This window comes from Balaenoptera physalus (genome assembly GCF_965194825.1).
Source record: "Balaenoptera physalus genome assembly, chromosome: 7".
Lineage (NCBI taxonomy): Eukaryota > Metazoa > Chordata > Mammalia > Artiodactyla > Balaenopteridae > Balaenoptera > Balaenoptera physalus.
The window spans coordinates 8,174,009-8,197,525 of NC_138886.1; the positions used below are offsets into that span (position 1 = coordinate 8,174,009).

At 44.0% G+C, this 23,517-nt stretch overlaps 1 protein-coding gene and 1 pseudogene across 3 annotated transcripts in view; one reads left to right on the forward strand and one right to left on the reverse strand.

The window, feature by feature from the left end:
- The window catches only part of STXBP1 (syntaxin binding protein 1), a 72,083-nt gene that overhangs the window by 27,869 nt on the left and 20,697 nt on the right, over positions 1-23,517 (reverse strand). For both annotated transcript variants that reach the window (XM_082470210.1, XM_082470211.1), the window contains exons 2-6: positions 7,788-7,837; positions 6,025-6,106; positions 2,702-2,778; positions 1,658-1,736; positions 422-525 (exon numbers count right to left, since the gene is read on the reverse strand). In XM_082470210.1, the coding sequence (XP_082326336.1) occupies positions 422-525; positions 1,658-1,736; positions 2,702-2,778; positions 6,025-6,106; positions 7,788-7,837 (392 nt within the window). The remainder of the gene's footprint in view (positions 1-421; positions 526-1,657; positions 1,737-2,701; positions 2,779-6,024; positions 6,107-7,787; positions 7,838-23,517) is intronic.
- On the forward strand, positions 17,502-19,584 carry LOC309664644 (E3 ubiquitin-protein ligase RNF149 pseudogene; annotated as a pseudogene). Its single transcript has one exon. The product of its transcript is annotated as an E3 ubiquitin-protein ligase RNF149 pseudogene (transcript).

The following is a 23,517-nucleotide window of genomic DNA, read 5'->3' on the forward strand; positions in this document are numbered from 1 at the left end:
CGGCACATGACAAGCTGAGGTTATCTCTACATAAAAACAGTCTCCTTTGCAGCAAACGGGTGTTGTCTGATCCCTTCCCCTCCCCTTCTCCCAAGCTCTTTCTGGATTGGCTACTTTTTGCTCATTCAAGGAGTCAGCCAATAGGCGTGAACAATGTGAGTGAGGATGAAATGAACACTAAGAAGGGCAGGATGGCTGCAGAAAGTCAGAAATAACTGGAGACTAACACGAGGGCATCTTGGGCAGACCCCTAAGGACTACTGTTGCCATTACGTAAACGCCCACTCACAACACGTCATTCAGCAATCCCCTCCCCCACTCTCTTTATTGCACCCCTGCCCCACCCTCTCGCATGTGGCCAGAGTTCCTGACAGAATAGCCAGGATGTGGATTTTCTATGCCCTCCCCCACGCAGTCTCACCTGGGATTCATATGGGAGAAATGCAATGTTGATTTCCGTCAGAGTTCTGATGACTTTGGCTGCTCGAGATTTTACTAGCTCGTTAAACAGGGCGTCTGGACAAGCTGCCAGAATGACAAAGACAGTAGGTTTTCCTGCCCATTTTCTGGTTCATTTCAACATTCGCACATATCCAGGGAATTCTTTATTTTATTAGGATTTTAAAAAGGTAAATAGAAAGTTCATCCTACCCTACAACCTACTACCTCTAGGGTATAAAAGGAATAAAAGGAATACAAAACCACCTACAAGGCCCTCAATGTATAACAAAGAAACAAATGGCAATAAAGACTGAGATATTGAGAGCTAATAAAAACTATTTTCTGACATTAAGGAGAGGAAGAAAAAGAACCAAGAGAGATCAAGAAGGGATCAGGAAAAGGCCTGTAATATAAACAAACACCACACATCTGAGATACTTATGAAAAATAAGTAAAGAAAAATAAAATCGTTGGGAAATGTGATACAGACATTTCCCCAGGCCCTCTAAGGAACTCAGCTGCACAGGAGTCCCACTTGGTGGGGGAACCACGATTTCTCATGACTCTTCTGGGCCAAACAAATAGTTTCAGGTCCCCAGAAATGTGTCATTGGTTTATTATTACTAATGCCATCTGCCTGCTTTCTTTGCCACCCGTCTTCAAAGAGTATAAAATTCTTCTTTGCAAGAACCCTCCCCCATCTGCTCAGTGGTGAGTTTTGTGGGGTTTTCCCCAGAGAGAACACAGGGTGAACTGTTATTATTGTGCACTCTGCACTAGGTTCCATGCACAAAACCTCCACAAAGCAACAAAACACATTCTAGGACAATGATACAGTTGTACCTGATACAAATACCACCAGATCAGAGTGTCTTTGTAGTTGAAAAGTAGATGGAAACACACTGCAGTTTACAGTGATATCTGGAAGTCTATACAATGAAACACCAAGGCTGGCATTGGAAAATTCTTCTGAGCATTAAACATGCTAGACCTTAGAAGAGGAGCTATTTTTTTAATCAGGAAGGGACTGCAGGACCTAGTAGGTTTGTATTTGTGGGCGTTTATTTTTATCTCTTATGCAATTTGTCTTCTGAAGAGAAAATAAAAGATCAGGACAAATGTGGGAACAACCCATTTCTTCCCTGTTGGCCTGGCTTGGTTGGGGTCAGTCTGGCTGTGCAGGAAGGCCGGGGCGGCAGCTGACAGCTGTACTCACAGTCAGTGAAGAAGACGTGTGCAGCCCGGTACTTGGCAGTTGGTGGGTCCTTAAAGTCACTGATGAGAGAGTGGACAGACTGTGGAAAGGGAAAAAAAGGGAACTGGATCCGATTCTAGAAGCAAATGGAACCTACATCTGAACAGAGTCAAATCCATGCTGGCTTCAAGCTACATGCATAAAAATAGCAAGGGATTTCTGATGTATAATTCTAACTTATGTTCGGCCATAACTGAGTTCTGAGGATTTAAGATTAGGATTGTTTCAGAGTTTAGATGAACAAAAGCCTCCCCAGCTCATTCCAAAATGACAGCGTCCATGCTTTGGAGCCACCATAACTTGGGTTCCTAAGGAGAAACCCACAGAAGAGGAAAGTGGTCAGAAACCTGCCAGGAGATTCACCGAGATGAAGTTCTGGCAATTTAGTTGCATCTGCAGAAACTCATGCATAAGCCAGTTTTCAAAAATGAAAAGAAAACATGAAAACTGGGGGGAATTTACATTAAGACAACTAGCAACCAAAAGCAAGAAGGTGGGCCTTGCTTGGATACTGATTTGAACCAACCCCCCAAAATGACAGGACAGGTAAATTTGAACCCTAACTGGATATTGATGAAATAAATCTGGGAATTCCTTGGTGGTCCAGTGGTTAGGACTCCAAGCTTCCACTGCAGGGGACCCAGGTTCAAACCCTGGTCAGGGGAATTAAGATCCTGCAAGCTGCGTGGCGAGGCCAAAAAAAGAGAGATCTGAAAGCATAAAATACCCAAGTTCTGGAGGCGGATCACTAGATAAAGTGATCTCCTACTTAGAAAGCGAACACAAGGGGGAATCGAGATTGGTCCAGCCTGGCTTTTGGCAGAAAGCTTAATGAATGTACTCTTCACTCCTCACCGCACCCCCCCTTCCCCATTGGTGGATTGCACGCTTAAACAGAGCAGGGTGTTAAATGCGTGCTTAACCCAGAACCATCAGACATGGTGCCACACAGACACCAAGCCAGCACGTGTAACCTCAGCCAAAGCTCTTCCGGGCAGGGCTTACCTTCTCAGAGGGAGTGATGAGATACACAGCTTCCAGGCTGGGGAGCGGCTCTCGGCGCTTGTTGATGTCTTCCACAACTAGACAACAAAAGAGCGGCCCATGGTAAATAAGAAAACAGGACTGGTGATCATAAAACTAGAAGCCATAGAGAGAGGCCACCTTCAGACTGGCGCAATAAAAATCTACAGTGGGGGGAGGAAAGACTCAATGCCCCTTCCCCAGAGTTACCACGTTCCTCTGTCTCACGAGGCTCAGGTGGTAGAAAACCTGAAACCTTATCACACTAAATACTTCCTATTTCCCATTTCAGTTTAAGTAAATTCCTTGCTCTAGTCTTTTGCCTCTTCCTTCTGTTTTTTCTCATCTGTCCTAGATAATCCCAATTCCTTTAGAATTTCCATGTTGAGTTGGTTTTTCAACAATTAGATCGTTTTATCATTTTCCTTTGTATATCAAATGAAGACATTCCAAACATACCTTCTGTATAATACTGTTCCTCTCAATAGTTCAAAGACTAAACATCAAATTTTGTTAAAGCAAACCGTGGGTGTTTGGTTTGCTGGTTTCTTTTACAGTATGTCAGCTACTTCATCTGCTGGGGAAAGAAGACCTAAGTCATCATCTCTCTAGTCACCTGATAAAGCTTAGGATGCATCACCTACGCTACACTGTCCTCTGGTACAGAGCGAGCAGGAAATCGTACAGTGCCATTCTTCCTATGTAGGTGATGTAAGCAAATAAAAGCATCCCTTTAGAAGTATCCCTTGTAACATTTACAAAGACTTTTCACCCCAAACAATGTTCAAATTAATACCAAAATCTCTCAACCATCTACTTTATCAGGGGTTGTAGATTTTTGAATTTCATAGGCCAGTAATACTTCCCCCCACCCAAATATTTGGGGGTGGTTAACACAGGCTTGCTGACTTTTAAATTTTGCCAAGTAAGGACATTTAAAAAAAACTTCTGGGATAGGGAAGAGTTTGTGGGCAGGAGGGGAGAGCTGAACCCTCATCTACCACAGGAAGTCAACAGATAATGTCTAACATGATGAATCAAGAGATAATCCTATAAGCACTTATTTAGAAATATCAAAAAGATAACCAGAAGAAAGAGCAGAGTAGCTGTCTCTGGGGTGATGGATCCTCGGGGATGGGGGAGGAAGAAGGAGGGCAGGACGGTGCTGCTTCTTTGTTAGAAGCTCATTAGCTACATTTGGCTTTTTTCCTATATTTGCATTTTTTGCCTTGATAGAGAAAAAAAAAAAAGTTTTAAAAATTCAGTGAGGAAAATAACTTTGTAAGCTCAAAACAGGGGCAAGTCTGGTCTTGGATCACTGAATGACGTAAAGTCACACCAATAATTATGTACTCCTATTTACAGGACTATACTTTTGGTGATAGATAAACTAGATTCGGAAATATGTTTTTATTTTATTTTATTTTAATTTCTTTTTTTTGTTTTCTTTTTTATCTTAAAAAAATTTTTTTTGCAGAAATGTGTTTTTAAAAATGATGAAATCACCAACCTTTACATTACATTCATCTAGCTTAATGAAAACCTCAACCCTCCTTGCTCTCCCTCCCGTGATTGTGGTATGGTAGTAATTTCAACAAAGACCGGCAGTAGTCTGTGGGCCACATACCATATAAAAGTTCTCTCCAGGGGAAAAAACTGGGAGCTGCGTTGCAACAGGTATGTTCCACCCGAAGTTTTTTAGGAGGAAAAACAAAGGTTAAGCTTCCTTGTTTGAAATAATACCTCAAAATAGACTGCTTTTCCATCAATGCTGTTTCACAGATTAAAATACATGATCTCTCCTGAAAGGGGCTCCTAAGTAAGACTTGAGCTGCACACAAATGTGAAAAGAGCTGGGGAGAGCAGCCAGGAGGTCTGTGTCCTAGCCTCAGGTGTGACACTGGCCAGTGACCTTGAGCAGGTGACTGAACTTGTTTCAAAAACCTATTACTGTGAAATTCTAAAGCACATTCCAAAGAATGAATTAAACATAAATATACAAATAATTATAAAGCAAATACTGCACAAGCACCACCCCAGTCAGGCAACAGAACCCATCAGCACTGCAGAAGTGCCCTCCTACACCCTCCCTCATCACAATTTCCTCCCTTTTCCCCAAAGAGAACCACCATGGTGACATGAATGGTGATCACTTCTCTTTGTGGTTGTTTAAGACTCGCTTGTCCCTGCATTTCAAAGCAGTAGAGCTTAGCTCTGCCTGTTTTTGAACATTACGTAAATTAAGGCATATTGTTAAGGATGTACCTTGCTTCTTTTGCTCAACATTGTTTATCAGATTCATTTACATTTTGGAATGAGCCAGTAGCCAGAGTTCGTTCCTCTTTGCTATATATCAATAGTATTCTGCTGTGTGACTATTCCACGATTTATTTTACCATTCTACTCCTGATGGACGTTTTGGTTGCTCCCACTTTGGGGCTACTATGAGTGACGCTCTGTGAGCATCCCGGGCGCACACACCTGGGTTACCTAGGACACACATCTAACTGCAGATGTGCTGGCTCATAGGATCTGCATGCCTCAGCTCTCCTAGACTCTGCCAAGTGTTCTTCAAAGTAGCTGTACCAACTGACACGTGTCAGATCGGAGTTCCATTTTTCTATATCCTGCCACTTGGCATTATCATATTTTAAATACTCCAATCTGAGTACATAGCAGTATCTCACTCTGGTTTTAATTGCATTCCCCTGACCACTACTGAGGGGGCCAATTTTTCACGTATTTATTGGCCATTTGGATTTCTTCCTTTGTTAAGTGCCTGTTTAATTCTTTTGTCCATTTTTTTCTATTGGGTGGCCTGCCTTTTTTTTTTTTCTTGATTGAGCCTTCCTTTGGCATCCTTTCACAGATACTTAACGGGCATCTAACACTAGATTGGATGCAGGGGATTCAGTGATGAACAAGAAAGCCTGGGGTCTCTCTCAGGAACTTACGGTCCTACCACCCAGGTTGTTGGAAGATCTAAAGTCAAGCAAGATAGGGACTTCCCTGGTGGTCCAGTGGTTAGGAATCCACCTTCCAATGCAGGGGACGTGGGTTCGATCCCTGGTCAGGGAACTAAGGTCCCACATGCCGCGGAGCAACTAAGCCTGCGCACCACAGGAAGAGCCCACAGGCCACAACAAAGACCCGACGCCTCCAAAAAAAAAAAGAATGTGGTTTCATGAATAAAAATTATAAAAAAAAATAAAGTCAAGCAAGATAATAACAGATAGGGAGGAGAAAGAACACCCCAAGAGAAGGCTGAGTGTCGCAGGAGGGCAGAGGGAAGGCCGCTCGCTCACTTGTTATCCCCTCGGTCATGATGTCCGTCATCTTACAGCAGGAGGAAAGCATCCTCATGCTCAGCTGATCCACCACCAGCACCTGCAAACAAAGGGAACAGCTTACAGCCTGACGGGCACCTGCTACGATTATCTCCTCTGCTGACACAGTCAGACTTCAGAAAGAGCTTAGCAACGCAGAATTCTGAGTTATCAATGCTTCCTACGGGCCAGAAGTTTGCCGAGATACACGCTAGCTTTTATTTCCCCACCAAACCTAACCTTCTAGGAGAGTTTGCTCTCACTGATGTGACTTAATATTTTAAACTTAAAAAAATTAAAGTTTTTTCCATGACAAAGAAAATACTCATAAAAATGCAAAAAAAGAAAGAAAGAAAAAAAAGAAAAAGAAAAAAATTCATCTACAGCATCCACACTTGGAGAAATCCATATTAGAGGGTATTTTTTCAGGGCGTAAACTTTTTCTTAGTGGGAGAATGAACATAGTGCCACATTTACGGGGTGGAAGGAGAGGACTTCGTTGCAGACATCATCAGGATGGACCAGCACGTGTCATCCCGGGAGCGAACTCTAACTCAGTTCAGATGGGAAGAATAAGAATGTGCCGTCCTGGTCTGAAAGCTTCATACCTGCAATTCTTCAGCCAACCTTTCCTATTTCCATTTGGTCCACAGTGGAGAGAGGAAGCTAAAACAAAGCTATTTCTCCTATGCTTCTTCAAAGATAGAAACCCAGGCAACAGGTGCTGGAAAAATGTGGGCCCGAAAGCATCTTGCTGTAGCACGAGGGCCAATCAGTTTTCATTTTATGAGGCAGTTTCCTCAAGGTTAGTTTAAAATTCACATGTCCACAAGTCCATTACTGATGGGAAGCATAAGAGATAAAGGCAGGCATAAAGAGTTCCCACCAGCTGGCCTCCCGCTCTGGGTATGAGGATGGATGCTTTGGCTAAAACGTAATCTCACGAGGCCAGGGTGAGACTTCAAAAGCCTCCTGGCACCAATCAGCTCTGCTGTTCCCAGGCCGGGTGAACTTCACTACAGGAAAACTCGGGAGCAAGAATGGTTGGCGTAAGCCCTTCAACAACACACAGGGAAGTTCAAGTAAGATGGTGTGCTCTCCTGGTCACTGTAATGCCCGGCCCCAGACAACCAGATGGTCCTTCAAACACAGACTTCCTGGATGGAGGACAGCACGTTTCCGACTTGCATCACCCACTCCCGGAACCGAGGCCATAATCAATTAGACTGACTTAAATACTTGTTTCAGGTACATGACAGTTTCCAGCACTGCTCTCAATGTTAAATGAATAAACAAGCTTAGTTGTTTTGTCTTATGTAGCTACGGGCAGACGGGATAGGCCAGATGAGCGCTTTTCGGACTGCTGTGTGGGCTCCATGGACACGCTTTAGGGCCACCAGAGGGGCAAGAAGGGTCCCCTCTTGTCTCCCATAGCAAGCAGAATAATTCTACCTTCTGCTTTATTCAGGTAAGATCTTGTTTGAATAAAAGAGTTCCACTTCTAGAATGCCTCACCAGGTGATCTTAAAGATAAGCTTTATGACCAAGAGATTTCCTAACCAGGATCGTATAAAATGGGAGGCACAGCAGATTACCTTTCTCTAGTCCAGAAGCTTTTGGTATCCTCTGGGCACAGCAAAGGTCCTCATTCCCCGCCTACATGCCTCTCCCCAACTCTACTCCATTCTTGTTTTTCCCCATGAACTCACCTTTAAGGTCATTAATTGTGCTTTTCTACTTACCTTCCACTCTCCCTTCTTCTTTACCTTCTTTATCACATCATGCATGATCTCTAAAAAAGGAGAGAAAAAGGAAGGAGGGACAGAAGGAGGAAGGGAAGGGGAGAGGGAGGAAAGGAGAGAGGGAAGGAGGAGGGAGGTGGAAGAAAAAATCTAATGTAATTTCAAGGACTTCCAACCCCTGCCTATTAGACGAGGTCATTTTCCCTCCACAGGCTTAGGTTCTCCTGAGTCATGCAATTGAACCAATCTGTCTACTGAGCCATAATCAATCCACCATAAAGACAGTTCTCTTCCTGCTTCCTTAATTCAGTAGTTCTCAAACTCTGTAGTCTCAGGACTCCTTTATACTCTTAAATATTGAGGACCCCAAAGAGTGCTTGTGTATGTGGGCAAATATCTACTGACATTTCCTGTATTAGAAGTTAAACTGAGAAATTTTTAAAATATGTGTTAATTCAATTACAATAATAATAAACCCATTCTATGATAACATAGTTGCACTTCATTAAAATACTATTTATATATATATATTTTTTGGCTGCGTTGTGCAACTTTTGGGATCTCAGCTCCCTGACCAGGGATTGAACCTGGGCCATGGCAGTGAAAGTGCTGAGTCCTAACCACTGGACCACCAGGGAATTCCCAAAATGCTATTTATATTTTCCATAATAAAACAATTTTAGTGAGAATACTGGCATTGTTTTACATCTTTGCAACTCTCCTTAATGTCTGGCTTCGTAGAAGACAGCTGGGTTCTGCTTCTTAAATAACCTGCTATGAATCACATAGCATCTGGAAAACTCCACTGTACGTTTGTGAGAGAATAAGAGTGAGAAGGCAGATAACATCTTAGTCTTATTATGAAGATAGTTTTGACCTCGAATTCCCAAAAGTGTCTGGGGTTTGAGAACCACTGACTTAAGATAAGTGGGTAAAATGCTATGACAATACCCCAGGGCACATGAGCCCCCGACAAGCTCCAAAAACAGATGTGAAGAGCAGTTGTGATATCTTTCCAACCCTGAGCACATCTGTGGGATGCTCTCACCCAAAAACAACACTTTTGTAAGCCACAGTTTCTATAATGTCACACCACACACAAGTCTACCCGGTCACGGAGGATTCACAGGAAACAGCGCTCTGCTACTCTTTCTAAACCCAGATCATCCACAGGCCTGGAAGGACTCAAGGCTAAGAGCTGTCATTATCAAGTGTGCTTCAAACATTTTAGGTCATTCTCCAGAGCACAATGATTCCTGACTCTGCTTTTGACTAGCTACAATAATCTGATGTGTCATCAAAGTGTTCTAAAATTTTTAAGAGCATCTTACTATAAAAGAATACACTCATTGCAGTAAACTTGGAAAACACAGAAAAGTATAAAGAAGAAAATACCATGTATTACTTGTATACTTGAAAAAAATCAAAAGGAAAAATCATTTGTAACCCTGCCAACCCAAAATGCATAATTAACATTTTAGTTTATTTCCTACTTGCTTTTCCCATGAACTTTTACATAGCTAACATCATGTTGTGTATATAATTTCATATTATGCTTTTTTTCATTAAGAAAACTCATTTCTCCATGTTAATAAAAATGCTTCCTAGGATCTTAAATGCCTGCATAATAGTCCCTAGTTTAGTCAACAATTTTCCCAATAGCCATTTAGATTATTTCCCATGTTTCAGTGTGGTGAAAAACTGGGAACGTATATATCAAATAATAAGGCAGTGGTTAAGTCAATTAGGTTACGTTTGTGCAATGGATACTATATACCCATTAGAAATAATGATATGGAAAATACCCACTCATTCACTCAATACCACTGTTTGCCAGTCACTGGACCCAGCACCAGGGATGAACAACAGCAGACATGGCACTGCTCCTTCGGAGCTTACACTCTAGTGAGGGACGCAGACAAAACAAAAGGGCAATCACGGCTTCTCACAAATGCTCTAAGGTAAATAAATAAGGGCCGTGGTAGAAAGGAAAATACCCAGTGTGGAGAGCTACCTTTAAGAGGGGATCAGAAGAAAAAAAGATGAAAAAAACCCAGAAAGCAAAAAACAAAAAAACAGGAAAAAAAAAAAAAAAAAAAGGACTTCCCTGGCAGTCCAGTTGTTAGGACTCCACACTTCCACTGCAGGGGGCGCAGGTTCGACCCCTGGTTAGGGAACTAAGATCCCACATGTGGTGGACAAAAAAAAGGAGGGCGAGCTCAGGCACGGCCTCTCTGAGGAATACGCCAGCCATTCAAAGGCTGGGAAAGGAGCATGGGGAGGTACAAAGGCTCGAGGTGGAAAAAGGAAAAAGAGCCTGACAGCTTCTTGGAACTGAAGCTGGTAGAAGCTGAGGCTGGAGGCCAGATCACAGGGGACCTTGACGGGAGGATGATTTTATCTGAAGGGCACCGGAGAGCCACCGAGGGTAGGGACGTCATCTGATGTGCTGTAGAGATGAGATTGGAGGGGGGCAAGAACTGAAGCAGGAGTACAATCAGGACGCCTTCTCAAGGGCCCATCCATGGCTGGTGGCAGTGGACATGGTGAGAAGAGGATGAATTGGATATCTATTTGGACGTATAGCCAACAGGGCTAGCTGCTGAATTGGGTGTGGGGGAAAAGTAAAGAAAGGAAACAGGTAACTCCTAGCTTTTTGGCTTAAACAAAGAAATTGATGTAGAGACACAAAAGATTTAGAGGGAGGAAAGAACTGATCTGTAGGAGAATACCGAAAATCCTTTTTTGATTAAAGATTGAGATGGCTAAGAGACGTCCGAGGGGAGATACAGGGAGGGTAGCTGGAGCCTGAAAGACTGACCTTTAGCTACAGTTTAAAATCTGGGCATTATTACCACATAGAGGTAAGGTTGGAGAAAATCCCAAATGCTTGTAGGACCAGTAAGATGGGATGGAAACATGGTCTTTATTGACAAGCATTCTTGTGAAACAATAAGGATGAAGCCAGTTTAAAATGGGTGATGAGGAAGACAGACTATCTAGACAACTTTTTCAAGAGGTTTTCCTATAAGGTAGCAGAGAAAGTATGAAAGCTAGACAGGGTAGACAGAGAATGTGAAATCAAGGAAGGGTTTTTCTTTTTTTTTTTTGAAATGAAAGCTTTTCTTCAGTTATTTTTACTTAATACCAATTCTTTTTTTAAAAATTTATTTATTTTTTATTTATTTATTTTTGGCTGTGTTGGGTCTTCGTTGCTGCGTGCGGGCTTTCTCTAGTTGTGGCGAGCGGGGGCTACTCTTCGTTGTGGTGCGTGGGCTTCTCATTGCGGTGGCTTCTCTTGTTGCAGAGCACAGGCTCTAGGCACATGGGCTTCAGTAGTTGTGGCTCGCGAGCTCAGTAGTTGTGGCTCGCGGGCTCCAGAGCGCAGGCTCAGTAGTTGTGGTGCACGGGCTTAGTTGCTCCGCGGCATGTGGGATCTTCCTGGACCAGGGCCTGAACCCGTGTCCCCTGCATTGGCAGGCGGATTCTTAACCACTGTGCCACCAGGGAAGTCCTTTGTTTTTTTAAGATGTGAGAAATTAGACTATTTTTTTTTTTTTGGCCGTGCTGTGCGGCTTGTGGGATCTTTGTTCCCCAACCAGGGATCCAACCTGGGGCCCTGGCAGTGAGAGCATGGAGTCCTAACCACTGGACCACTGGGGGATTCCCAATTACAGCATTTTAAAAAAATGGTATTGGTGATAAACCAAAAGAGAGGGGGAGATTGATGATGCAGGAGAGAGGACAGATCATTCAAAGACTGAGGTCCCTGAGGAGGAGGAAGGGGCTGGGGTCTGAGACACAGGAAGAGAGCCTGACCTGGGATAGGAGGCAGGGCACCAGGTCCACCCGGTGGGGGGAGGCAGGGGACCAATGGTGGGCTGAAAGAGTGGTGGCAGAGTGGAGGGGCTTCCTCATTAGAAACGAGGTCACTGGCTCAGAGTAGGGACAGTGGTGCTGTATATGGAAGGTTTGAAGAAAGATGGTATCACACATCTTCCCAAAGATTGGGAAAGCGCATATCCTTTTAGTTCCCTGACATACAGGGATCGAACCTGCTTCCCTGCAGTGGAAGCACAGTGTCTTAACCGAGGGATCACCAGGGAAGTCCCGAAAGGGGATTTCCTACAGAGATGTTTTAGCATTTCTCAACAGTTTTAAGGGCTAATTTGAGGTCCGTGACCATAAATTCAAAGTAAAACCAGGCAGCTCAGTTGTGTGATTTTCTTTTTTCTGCCCCAGTAATGTTTGATTGTCCAGGTGTACGCCAGAAAGGAAAGAAAAGTTGGTTTCAACTAGGGTTAGAGTTTCCCCAGGTGAATACAACAGAGGGAGAAAATATTCAAAATACATGGCTCTGGGAAAAAGGTATGCTACAACTATTTTTTAAAGGATAGGGCTTCCCTGGTGGCGCAGTGGTTAAGAATCCGCCTGCCAATGCAGGGGACACAGGTTCGAGCCCTGGTCAGGGAAGATCCCACATGCCGCGGAGCAACTAAGCCCGTGTGCCACAACTACTGAGCCTGTGCTCTACAGCCCGTGAGCCACAACTACTGAGCTCGTGTGCCACAACTACTGAAGCCCATGTGCCTAGGGCCTGTGCTCTGCAACAAGAGAAGCCACCGCAATGAGAAGCCCATGCACTGCAACAAAGAGTAGCCCCCGCTCGCCGCAACTAGAGAAAAGCCCTCGCGCAGCAATGAAGACCCAACGCAGCCAAAAATAAATAAATAAATAAATAAATAAAACTAAAAAAAAGGATATATGCATAGGAAAAAGTAGAAAATTTTAATCAAAATGCTATTTTTTTGTGGTAAGATTATGATCAATCTTTTAAGTGCCAATTTGTGCCTTCCTATGTCCTCCCAAGCTTTTTACATTGAGCATGTATTAGGTATTATAATAGGAAAAATGCTCTGAAGTAATGTGTCAGTGAACATCTTTGTGCCCAGGGCTTTTCTTTGCGCAAATTATTCTGTTAGGAGAGCTTTCTGGGTATGGAAAGAATAGGTAAAGAGTATAAATATGCTGGGCTCTTGGTAAATTCTGCTGAATTATTTTCCAAAAACACAATTTACACCCCCATCAGTACTCTGAGTGGCTCTACAAAATAACATACTAACTGATAAAATAATACCTGAGGTTTGTTTGCTAACATGACAGTGGAAAAATGGTATATTTCAGTCTTTTTTGTATTACCGAGGAAGAACATGTTCCCTTTTTTTTTTTTTTTTTTTGCCACTACACACAATTTAAATTCACTGACTTTAAATTCAAGTCACCTTTTGATACGGGAAGACAGAGATATAATCAGAAAATCAAAACAAGGATCACAAGTCCTAAAGACTGGGAATACTGCTGCAGGTTCAAGCCTTCCTGCCTAGTGATTCCTGTTCCAAAATTCTCAGGGCCTGTATTTGTTGTGGGCATTGTTGTCAGCCAATTCTAATCCTGCCCTACATTTTTCTAATCCAATACCGAAAAGGAAACAAGGATTAGAGCCCATTTTAGCATTAAGAATCAAGTAGGTTGGGCTACTTCCTCACAAATAAGCCCTGACAATCACATTTCAACTCCCTTATAAGTCCTCTTTGTGTGGAGAGAAACAATAAAGCCTTCTGAAGCTGGTGCGGCCAGAGGATCTTATTTCTGCATTCCAAGCCATGTACATCTACAGCCAGAATGTCCGCTCCACCACCACCTAGCCTGTGTATACGGGGCAGCTTCAGCTTCTCCATAATCGTGAGGACCATAGCCCTGGTGGACTCTGCTTCCCTCATGGCCAAAAGGCAAGAAAGCAGATTCCTTCTCAACCACATCCTGGGTAACCCCCAAACTCAACAAGTCCCTCCCAAGTCCTGAGAAACACAGCAGGTGGTCCAGATTATCTGGGACACCTTCAGATGCACCCAGTATACCAACTGGAGTCCCAAAGTGCAGGCTCTAGGGATAGCTGCAAAGCCCTCCCCTGCCCCCTGCCCCCCCCGGGGAGCCCTACCCTTACCGCCCTGGCACCCATGACTGCCCTCGGCAGTGACACATGTCAGGGAACCTAAGCCCATGGCACACCAAAACATCTGAAATAGCATGACTAATACTAGATGGGCTGGAAGCTTGGGAGAAGTGGGAGCATCACCAAAGTCCTCAAAACCACAGGGGATTCCAGTATCCTGTGCTCTGTAGTCCCAGAGCTCCATGCTGCCCTGACACATGCACCAGGAGTCTGGTGCCCAGACACCAGAATGAGAAGTGCCTCCACTCTGCTGAGGGATTTAAGGGAGTGTAAACTCAGGCCACAACTGACTTCCTCTTTGACTGAAATTCCCTTTCACAGCACAGGGAATTTCTAGTTATTCCAGATCAATAGTGGCAGTTCTTCTGAAAGGCACCCTCTTAAATAAACCCCATTTGTGTGAGGGTATAAGGCTAGTTACTCAGGCAAAGGTCACTCCCACCCTCAATATTAAGAAAAAATGCCAAGGGAAGCACTAAAGTTAGATAGACCAGGGAAAATCCAGGTTCAGGCATTTGTTAGCTGTGGACCTTGAGCAAGTGTAAAACGTTTTAGGCTTCAGTTTTCTCAACTGCAAAATAAAAATTATAATACTTTAATGACCAGTTATGAAGGTTAACGAGACAATATGCCTGGTAAGGTGTCTGACACATACGAGGCACTAAATAAAAGGCACCCATTGTGATGTCACTATAAAAATATGTTATTCATACAGACAAGGAAATAAGAAAATTACAACACATCACTTCCACCAATCAAGATTTTTAATATAATGTAAAAATCCTATTAAAAAGAAATACATATTTAAAATACAGTTTTAAAATAATCACAAAAATATTTAGATCTCAAACTCTATGGGTATTTAACCAAAAACTTCTAAACTTCTCTGACCCACAATAAACATGTGAATACTCTTTGGAATAACGGCACCGATGCGCCAATGTATATAAATCTTAAATGTAAATGTAAAATTGAACAGAGGAACCCTTATACCACTTCTGAGGAGACAGAGAGTCACCTCTGTTTATCTAAGAAGAGATGCATTAATGCTGAAGCACAAGTCGGAGCCCCCAGAAAGTAAGATATTTCATGTCACAACACAGACACAGGACTGTATTTTTAAGTTGCTATTACTTAACATCGTTCTGAGAATTCACTTAGACCAGAAAAGAAAACGAGGTATAATATTGGTAAGAAGGATACAGAGTTATCTGCCTGCAGAAATCATGGGAATCAACTGAAAAACTATCAGAAACATTAAAACCTTTAGTAAGGTGGCAGATACAAAATAAACACATGCAAACCAAGAGGACTTTCACACGTCAACAGTAACCATACTCTAGGAAGGCAGCTCCACTGTTTCCCGGTGCATCCGGGGCTGGGACTCCATGCCCTGTCGATTCTACTCTACACGCTGCTGGTAATTCTGCTCTGAAGCAACAGCAAGCCTGTTCCTCTTACCCTGACGGCAATTCAGATACCTGAGGAGGGCAACCAAGCCTCTTTGAATGTCTTGCTCTGGGCTGAAGATCCTCCTTGCTAACAAACAAATGCATCTCCCTAGGTGGAATAAGTAAAGGCTACACAAAACAGGAGGAAATGGTTCAAATACTTGAAAAAAAGCCTTCCCAGTACTCTCAAGGTCCTTGCCTTAGAAAGACCCATGTACACAGAAACTACCGGCAACTAACTACAAACCACTTTAATTTTTTGCCTTATGATGTTTTTAATAGTATAGAAGTAGCACATTCTTGTTGAAAAATTAACAATAGAGAGCTGTATAGTTACAAAGTGAAATTTCCCTCCTTACCCCCACTCCTGAGGGGAAACAACCCCTCAGGGTTTAGGGGGCAGCCTTCCAGATCCTTTTCCACACACATACAGGCAAGCGTGGGATTGTAAACACATAAACCCATGGCTCCTTGGCAGAGGCCTGGGGAAGTAAAATAACTTTCAATGATTCTACTTCTTTGGTGTTTAAGAACACTTATATTGGAAAGAACTTCAGAGACCATCTAAGGCCAGAGTCTAGGTCCCTCATTTTCGGATTGAGATGCTCCTGGAAAACACAGCCATCTGGAGTGGGCAAGGCCACCGACTGGTCTCTCTAGAGTGAGCAGAAATAGGTCTCTGGAGCCCCATCCAAACGCTCTTCCCACTACACATACTGTCTCTCAGACACCAGCAAGGACTGGACTCTGCACTTGAACCTGGGTGTGCGTTTCTTTGTTATATTGCAATGATCACCTTGACAAAGTAAAGCAAAATAACTCTGATGGGTTTTGGAGCCAGATGGTTAAGGTTCAAATCCCTGCTCCTCCACTTACTAGCTGTGACTTTGGACAAGTTATTAAATCTGTGTCACATTTTCCCCATCTATAAAATGGGGATGGCCACACATGCCTCACAGAGTTACTGTGAGGATTAAATGATTTAATGTGTGTAAAGCACTTAGTTCAGTCTTAGAATGGTACTTAGCACTGTTGGCTACCACCAGCACCATTGGCATCTATTTTAAAGGTATCTGACCTTCCTAATAAGGGAGAACCCAGTGATTTTTAATTGGTTTCTTATTGCTCCTCCATGGAGTTTGTGATGTGTCTCCCGTTCTCCCGTTTGTTTCTCTCCATTCAACAATGATGACTTATTGAACACCTGCTATGTGCCAGACATCCTTCCAGGCACTGGAAAGACCACGATGAACAAGCTAAACAAGATTCCTGCCCTTAAGGTGCCTATACCTGATGTGGAGGGGAGAGAGAGCCAATACACACAGGAGACAAATAAGATCATTCTGGAGAGTGATAAGTGCTCAGAGGAAATTTTAAAGATTAATGAACTAGAATGTGGCGGGGGTATGGGAGAAGGTCCTCTGGGGAGGTGATGAGGAGGAACCAACCCAGTGAAGATCTGGGGGGAGAGTTCTCCAGGCATAGGAAGAGCAGGTGCGAAGTCCCCAAGCCAGGATCAAGGATGGGACAGTCTAGGAACAGAGAGACTCAGCAAGCTCAGAAGAGGAGAGAGTGGCCCAGGCTGGTCTTTAAGGTAGCAACAACTGGCTGAGGACTCCACACGTCACCCACTGTATTCGGTTCCTTGAACACTAAGCCTCATTCATTCACCTTCAAACGTGACGACTCCCTCCCCCTCCCTGTACCCACCCTCCTGCCCTGTCTCTGGCGTCTGGCATAAAATAATGATTCAGCAAATGCCCACAGGATGAATGAACCCCCTGAGTGGCACAGCTAAGCAGTGCTTGCTGGGAGTGAAACGGGCAGTTCTGTTCAAGGCTGAGTGAGGTGACCCCACCCAGGAGCTCTCCTCAACCTCCCACACCCCCCTCCTGGGGCCACCACTCTCCTGACACCCACCTCCCAAGATTCAGAACCCCCAGTTCAAAAGTCTCAGAGACTCTTTCACAGGGATTGCTGGGGAGAGAGCTCTCTCTATTCTTGAGGAACATGACAGGTAAACTATGGCTATTCTGGCCAGTCCAAGTTCGCAAGCCAGAAGGATCTAGAAATGTTTTCCCCTTAACTCTGCTTATTCAAATTCAGTGAGGAGTGTGGTATTATGTGAAGGTACAAATACAAATGCTCATATCCAAAGTTTCTGCTATCCTAGCATTTCTCTATATGCTTAATTTTTAACCAGTGTCTGAGATACCAACAGCCTTAGCCAAAATACTTTTAAAAGCTCGGCAGCTGGCGTCGATTTCTCCGCGCTTTTCGGCGGCCTCGCACGCCAGCGCCCTCCGTCTCCCGCCCGGCCCTCTCCCGGTCAGCCCGGCGGCGGCGCCATGGCGTGGCGGCGGCGGCCCGAGGCCCGCGGCGGGGCCCGCGGCGCGCTGGCGCTGCTAGTGCTGGCCCTGTGTGCGCCCGGGGCCCGGGGCCGGGCGCTCGAGTGGTACTCGGCCGTGGTGAGCACCGAGTACGTGGACCCGCAGACCAACCGGAGCGTGCGGAGCGTCTCGGAGAGCGGCCGCTTCGGCGAGAGCTCGCCCAAGGAGGGCGCGCGGGGCCTGGTGGGCGTCCCGCGCGCCGAGGACCGCGACCCCGAGGGCTGCGCGCCCCGCACGCGCTTCCTCGTGCCCGGCGGCCGGGGGGCCGCGCCCTGGGTCGCGCTGGTGGCGCGCGGGGGCTGCACCTTCAAGGACAAGGTGTTGGCGGCGGCGCGGCGGAACGCCTCGGCCGTGGTCCTGTACAACGAGGAGCGCCACGGGAACCTCACTGCGCCCATGTCCCACGCGGGAACAGGAAATACAGTAGTCATTATGGTTAGCTACCCAAAAGGAAGAGAAATTGTGGATCTGGTGCAGAAAGACATTCCGGTCACAGTGACCATAGGGCTCGGCACCCGGCACGTACAGGAGTTCATCAGCGGTCAGTCCGTGGTGTTTGTGGCCATCGCCTTCATCACCATGATGATCATCTCGTTAGCCTGGCTAATATTTTACTATATACAGCGCTTCCTATACACTGGCTCACAGTTTGGAAGTCAGAGCCATAGAAAAGAAACAAAGAAACTTATTGGGCAGCTTCCTCTTCATACTGTAAAGCATGGAGAAAAGGGAATTGATGTTGATGCTGAAAGTTGTCCAGTGTGTACTGAAAATTTTAAAGGAAAGGATGTTATCAGAATCCTGCCATGCAAGCATATTTTTCATAGAATATGCATTGACCCATGGCTTTTGGATCACCGAACGTGTCCAATGTGTAAACTTGATGTCATCAAAGCCCTGGGATATTGGGGAGAGCTTGAGGACGTGCAGGAGACGCCCGCCCCAGAATCTCCCCCCGGGGGCGTTTCGACTGCAGATCTGAGTCTTACTTTACCAGATGGTGACAGAAGTGACGCGGGCAGCTCAGCACTGCCCACCACCAGCGACTCCGCGCCGCCTTGCGAGGCCAGTTTTAAAGAGGATGCAGGTGAAAACACGGCCTTGCTGGAGACAAGCAGGAGTGACCCTCAGCGTGAAGGACCTGTCTCCTAGCGTATAACCTGCCGGCAGTGTCACGGACAGAGCCTGGGCTTGAATTAAAGGACATTTTATTTTTTTTACTTTAGCACATAGTTTGTATATGTGAAAATAATGTACATTCTTTTACCTTTCAGGTTCTGATTTGATGTACAAAGGGCTAAGATACTTTATTCTTAAAGAGAATTTTTGATTAGTCTTCATATATTTATCTACTAAAATGTATCATAAGATTTTCTTCTTAAGGATGTTTCTAGACTAAGCACATTGAATTCAGACTAGTTGAAATGGAGTTGTGTGATTATATTCAGTAACTGATCACATGAGTTTCCCTGGAGGAAAGACTTTTTTAGAACATTAAACTTGTAAATGTGATGAGAGAAATCGATCGCTTCCTTGCACCTCTGTACTATAGAGAGATTTCCAAACCTTAGAGCACTTTCACTGTTGTTTTTTATTTGGAGTTATGGGAAAAGCACTGGTTGACTTTAGGATTTGCATTTCTCCCTTTCATTACCTAATTTCTTCTAACAACCTTGATAGGGAGGGAAGTTTTGTCCATTTTTTTCTATACAAATAAAAAAAGCTACGATTCCGTATTGCGCACGAGCATGAAGTTCTTCATTGCTTGTTAAAGAAATGGAGTAGACAGACTCTGATGGACTCTGATACGGCGTTTTGGGGGGTAAATGATGAATATACTGATTCCAACTGCAGTTTAATCTTTACAATTATAAAGGGCGGTAGATGGGGACTTTTCATTGCTGTTGTAACAAAATAAACAAGTAACCAGTTTTCTTGATTAATTTTAAAGCAAAAAAAAAAAAAAAAAACTCTTATTAAAGAAAAAACTCAATCAATAATTTAGTCCCAATAAGGAAAAAGTACCCACATTTATTCAAGACTTACTATATGGAATACATTGTCCTATACATTTTCCACGTATCCTCTCATTTAAAGCTCACAGCAACCCTCAGAGATTAATATTATAATCACTCCCATTTTACAAAGGAGGAAACTGAGGCCCAGAGAAGTGAAGTGTCTAGCAATTGCACAATAAAATGCCCATAACCACGTGAAGTCTATGGAGGACATTAAAAAATATATATAAATCAATTTCTTGATCTCCAGGAATTTGCAGTCCTGTTTGGGAAAGCAGACATTACTCCTGAAGCATAGAAGTCATCAGACCCCTCACACAGTGCTGGTGGGAATGTAAAATGGTGCAGCCGCTTTGGGAAACAGTCTGACAATTCTTCAAACAGCTAAATGAAGAGCTATCATGTGATTCAGCAATTCCACTGCTAGGTATAAGCCCAAGAGAAATGACAACACAGGTCTACATGAAAACTTATACATGAATGTTTATAGCAGCATTATTCATAATAGTCAAAAAGTAGAAACAACTCAAATGTCGATCAACCTGATGAATAAATAAATGTGGAATATTCAGACAATGCAGTATTAGCCATAAAAAGGAACGAAGTACTGAGACATGTAACAACATGGATGAATTTTTAAAATGCTGTCAAAGAAGCCAGTCACCAAGGACCACAGATTGTGTGATTCCAATTACATGAAATGCCCAGAATATGCAAATCTGTAGAGGTAGAAAGTAGGTTAGGGGACTTCCCTGGTGGCGCAGTGGATAAAACTCCACTCCCAATGCAGGGGACATGGGTTCGTTCCCTGGTCTGGGAAGATCCCACGTGCTGTAGAGCAACTAAGCCCGTGCGCCACAACTCCTGAGCCTGCGCTCTAGAGCCCGTGAGCCGCAACTACTGAGCCCATGCACCACAACTACTGAAGCCCACGCACCTAGAGCCCGTGCTCCGCAACAAGAGAAGCCACTGCAATTTGAAGCCTGCGCACTGCAACGAAGAGTAGCCCCCACTCGCCACAACTAGAGAAAGCCCACATGCAGCAGCGAAGACCCAATGCAGCCAATAAGTAAATAAATAAATAGAAAGAAAGTAGATTAGATTAGGGGACTTCCCTGGTGGTGCAGTGGATAAGACTATGTGCTCCCAATGCAGGGGGCCCGGGTTCGATCCCTGGCCCCGACGAGCCCACGTGCTACAACTTAGACCCAGTACAACCAAATAAATAAATAAATATTCTTAAAAAAAAGAGTTCAGGGCTTCCCTGGTGGCGCAGTGGTTGAGAATCTGCCTGCCAATGCAGGGGACACGGGTTCGAGCCCTGGTTCTGGGAAGATCCCACATGCTGCGGAGCAACTGGGCCCGTGAGCCACAGTTACTGAGCCTGCGCGTCTGGAGCCTGTGCTCTGCAACAAGAGAGGCCGCGATAGTGAGAGGCCCGTGCACCGCGATGAAGAGCGGCCCCCACTTGCCGCAACTAGAGAAAGCCCTCACACAGAAACGAAGACCCAACACAGCCATAAATAAATAAATAAATAAATAAATATTAAAAAAAAAAGAAAAAAGAGTTCACATGCCACAACTAAGGAGCTGGTGAGCCACAACTAAGGAGCCCACCTGCCGCAACTAAGACCTGGTGCAACTAAACATAAATAAATAAATAAATAAATATTTTTAAAAAAAGGGGGGGGGATTAGTAGTTGCCTAAGCTGGGGTATGGGGGAGTTGGGAGTGATGTCTAAGGAGTATGGAGTTTCTTTTTGGGGTAATGAAAGTGTTCAAAAATGGATTGTGATGATGGATGCACAATTCTGTGAATATACTAAAAGCCACTGAATTGTACACTTTAAATCATTGAACGGTATAATGTGTGAATTATATCTCAAGGAAGCTGTTTTTAAAAAGTCATCAGAAAAAAAAAAAAAAGTCATCAGAGAATTTTATATGAAAACTTGTAACTCAAATAACAAATGCAGTTTTGCTTAGTATGGAACTGTTCCATAGCGTCTTCATCTGAAGACAGGTACTCTGGCTTATCCCTATAAAATATGTATCTAAAATTATAGCTTAATATAGTTTTGTATCTAAACTGTACTTTGCAAAAAGTGAGAGAGACCAAAATAGAGACCTCAAATTGTCAGGCACGGGGCAAGAACAGGGTACCACTCCCTATAAACTGCTGAATGACAACTGCTTAATCTGAGAATGTTTCCAGTGAAGTTTGCTTTTTGGGGTGGGTGGGAAAGGGAGAGAAGGGAGGAGGTCACAAGCGTTAGGATGCGTGGAGATGGGTGAACGATGGCTTGGTTGCGTTGCCCTGGTGAGCACACCCAGACGTTGCATAAGACGCAAATGTCCAAAACTTGGACTGCTGCCAACATCTGAGGGGAGTGATGATAAATGCCTGCTATCTGAGAAACCAAAACTTAACCTCAGACCCGTAAAGATGCTGGACAGTGTTACAGGAATGACAATTCACTTTCTCTTTCATGGGAAATCCTCATTTTCGATCTTCCTCTCCCCCTCTTTCATAAGATTTATAGTCAAAAGGTTAAGGAGCTAGAAGCTCTCTAAAACAAAGCCTCCTGGACCTTGGAACTTTGATTAGTAGAAAGAAAATCTCAACCTGGAGACAAAAAGAGGTTAGAGATAGGAGTTTCCGGTTGTACTTTAGATGCAACAGTCACTTCCCCTCAGCTCCAAAAGAGCTATTTTCTTCTTCCTAAGATTGCCTACAACATGGATAAAAGGAGCTGTGAAGTTACCAAATATACACAAATAGAAAAATCAATCAAAAATGGGATCCAAAACAATTCATCTCTTCTTCAAATCAATAGCTTATAATAGTAAATACTATTTGGTTATATTAATATTTTGAAACAAAAAGACCAAAGACAAAAAAAAAAAATGGTGAAGTGGCAATTAATCTTCCAGGACAGAAAGCACCTTTTCTCATAAGCATTGTTGAATAAGACTCTTCTTTTTAAAGAAAAGAGTCTAGAATGAGGGCCATTTTTGTACAAGATAGTGATAAGCATGCAGTTATTTGGGAAGCATTTTACATTTGAGAAACAGAGAGGGAGAGGGAAAGAGAGAGAGAGAGAAAGAAAACACACTGCCCTCATGCATTACCAACAGCAGCCGACCTTATCTGTTAATATTCCATTTCAGCTGCCAGCTTGTACCTGTTTCTCTCCAAAAACCCTGTCCTCTTCCTATATAGACTCCATGACGACTGCAGCAATTCCTCTTCGAACTGCAGAAATGGAGAAGAGCTATCTATCTAGATCCTGGCAGGAACCCAAGATGTGGCCAGTATCTTAAATTGGTACATGTAGCATTGAATGGCTCCAAATCATATTTCTTGACTTCAATGGGAGTTTCCCTAAGGACTAAAGGGTTAGGGAAAATACACTTTGGAAAAAAGGGGAAAAGAGTGTTTCATATAATTCCAGAAACCCAGAGCAGACAAAACATGGTCTAGTCTAGTGGTTCTCAAAGTGGAGTGAATTTGCCCACCCCCAACCCCTCCCAGGGACAATCAGCAATGTCTAGAGGCGTTTTTGATCGTCATGATTGGAGGGTGCGATGGGCATCTAGTGGGGAGAGGCCAGGCATGCTGCTAAACATCCTACAACGCACAGGCTCATACAGCCCCAGAAGTTAACAGTGCTGAGGCTGAGAAACCCTGATCTAGTCCATTTTATAAAGAAACGGAACCTCAGAGAGATCAAGTAACTTGTCCATGGGAGCGGTGGTAGAAATCACCTTACTTCCAAGGTCCAAGATTCTGACCAGCCCAATCTGTTCTGCTCTAGGATTTAACTTGCTACACGTCTTCAGGTCTCAGATATTTAA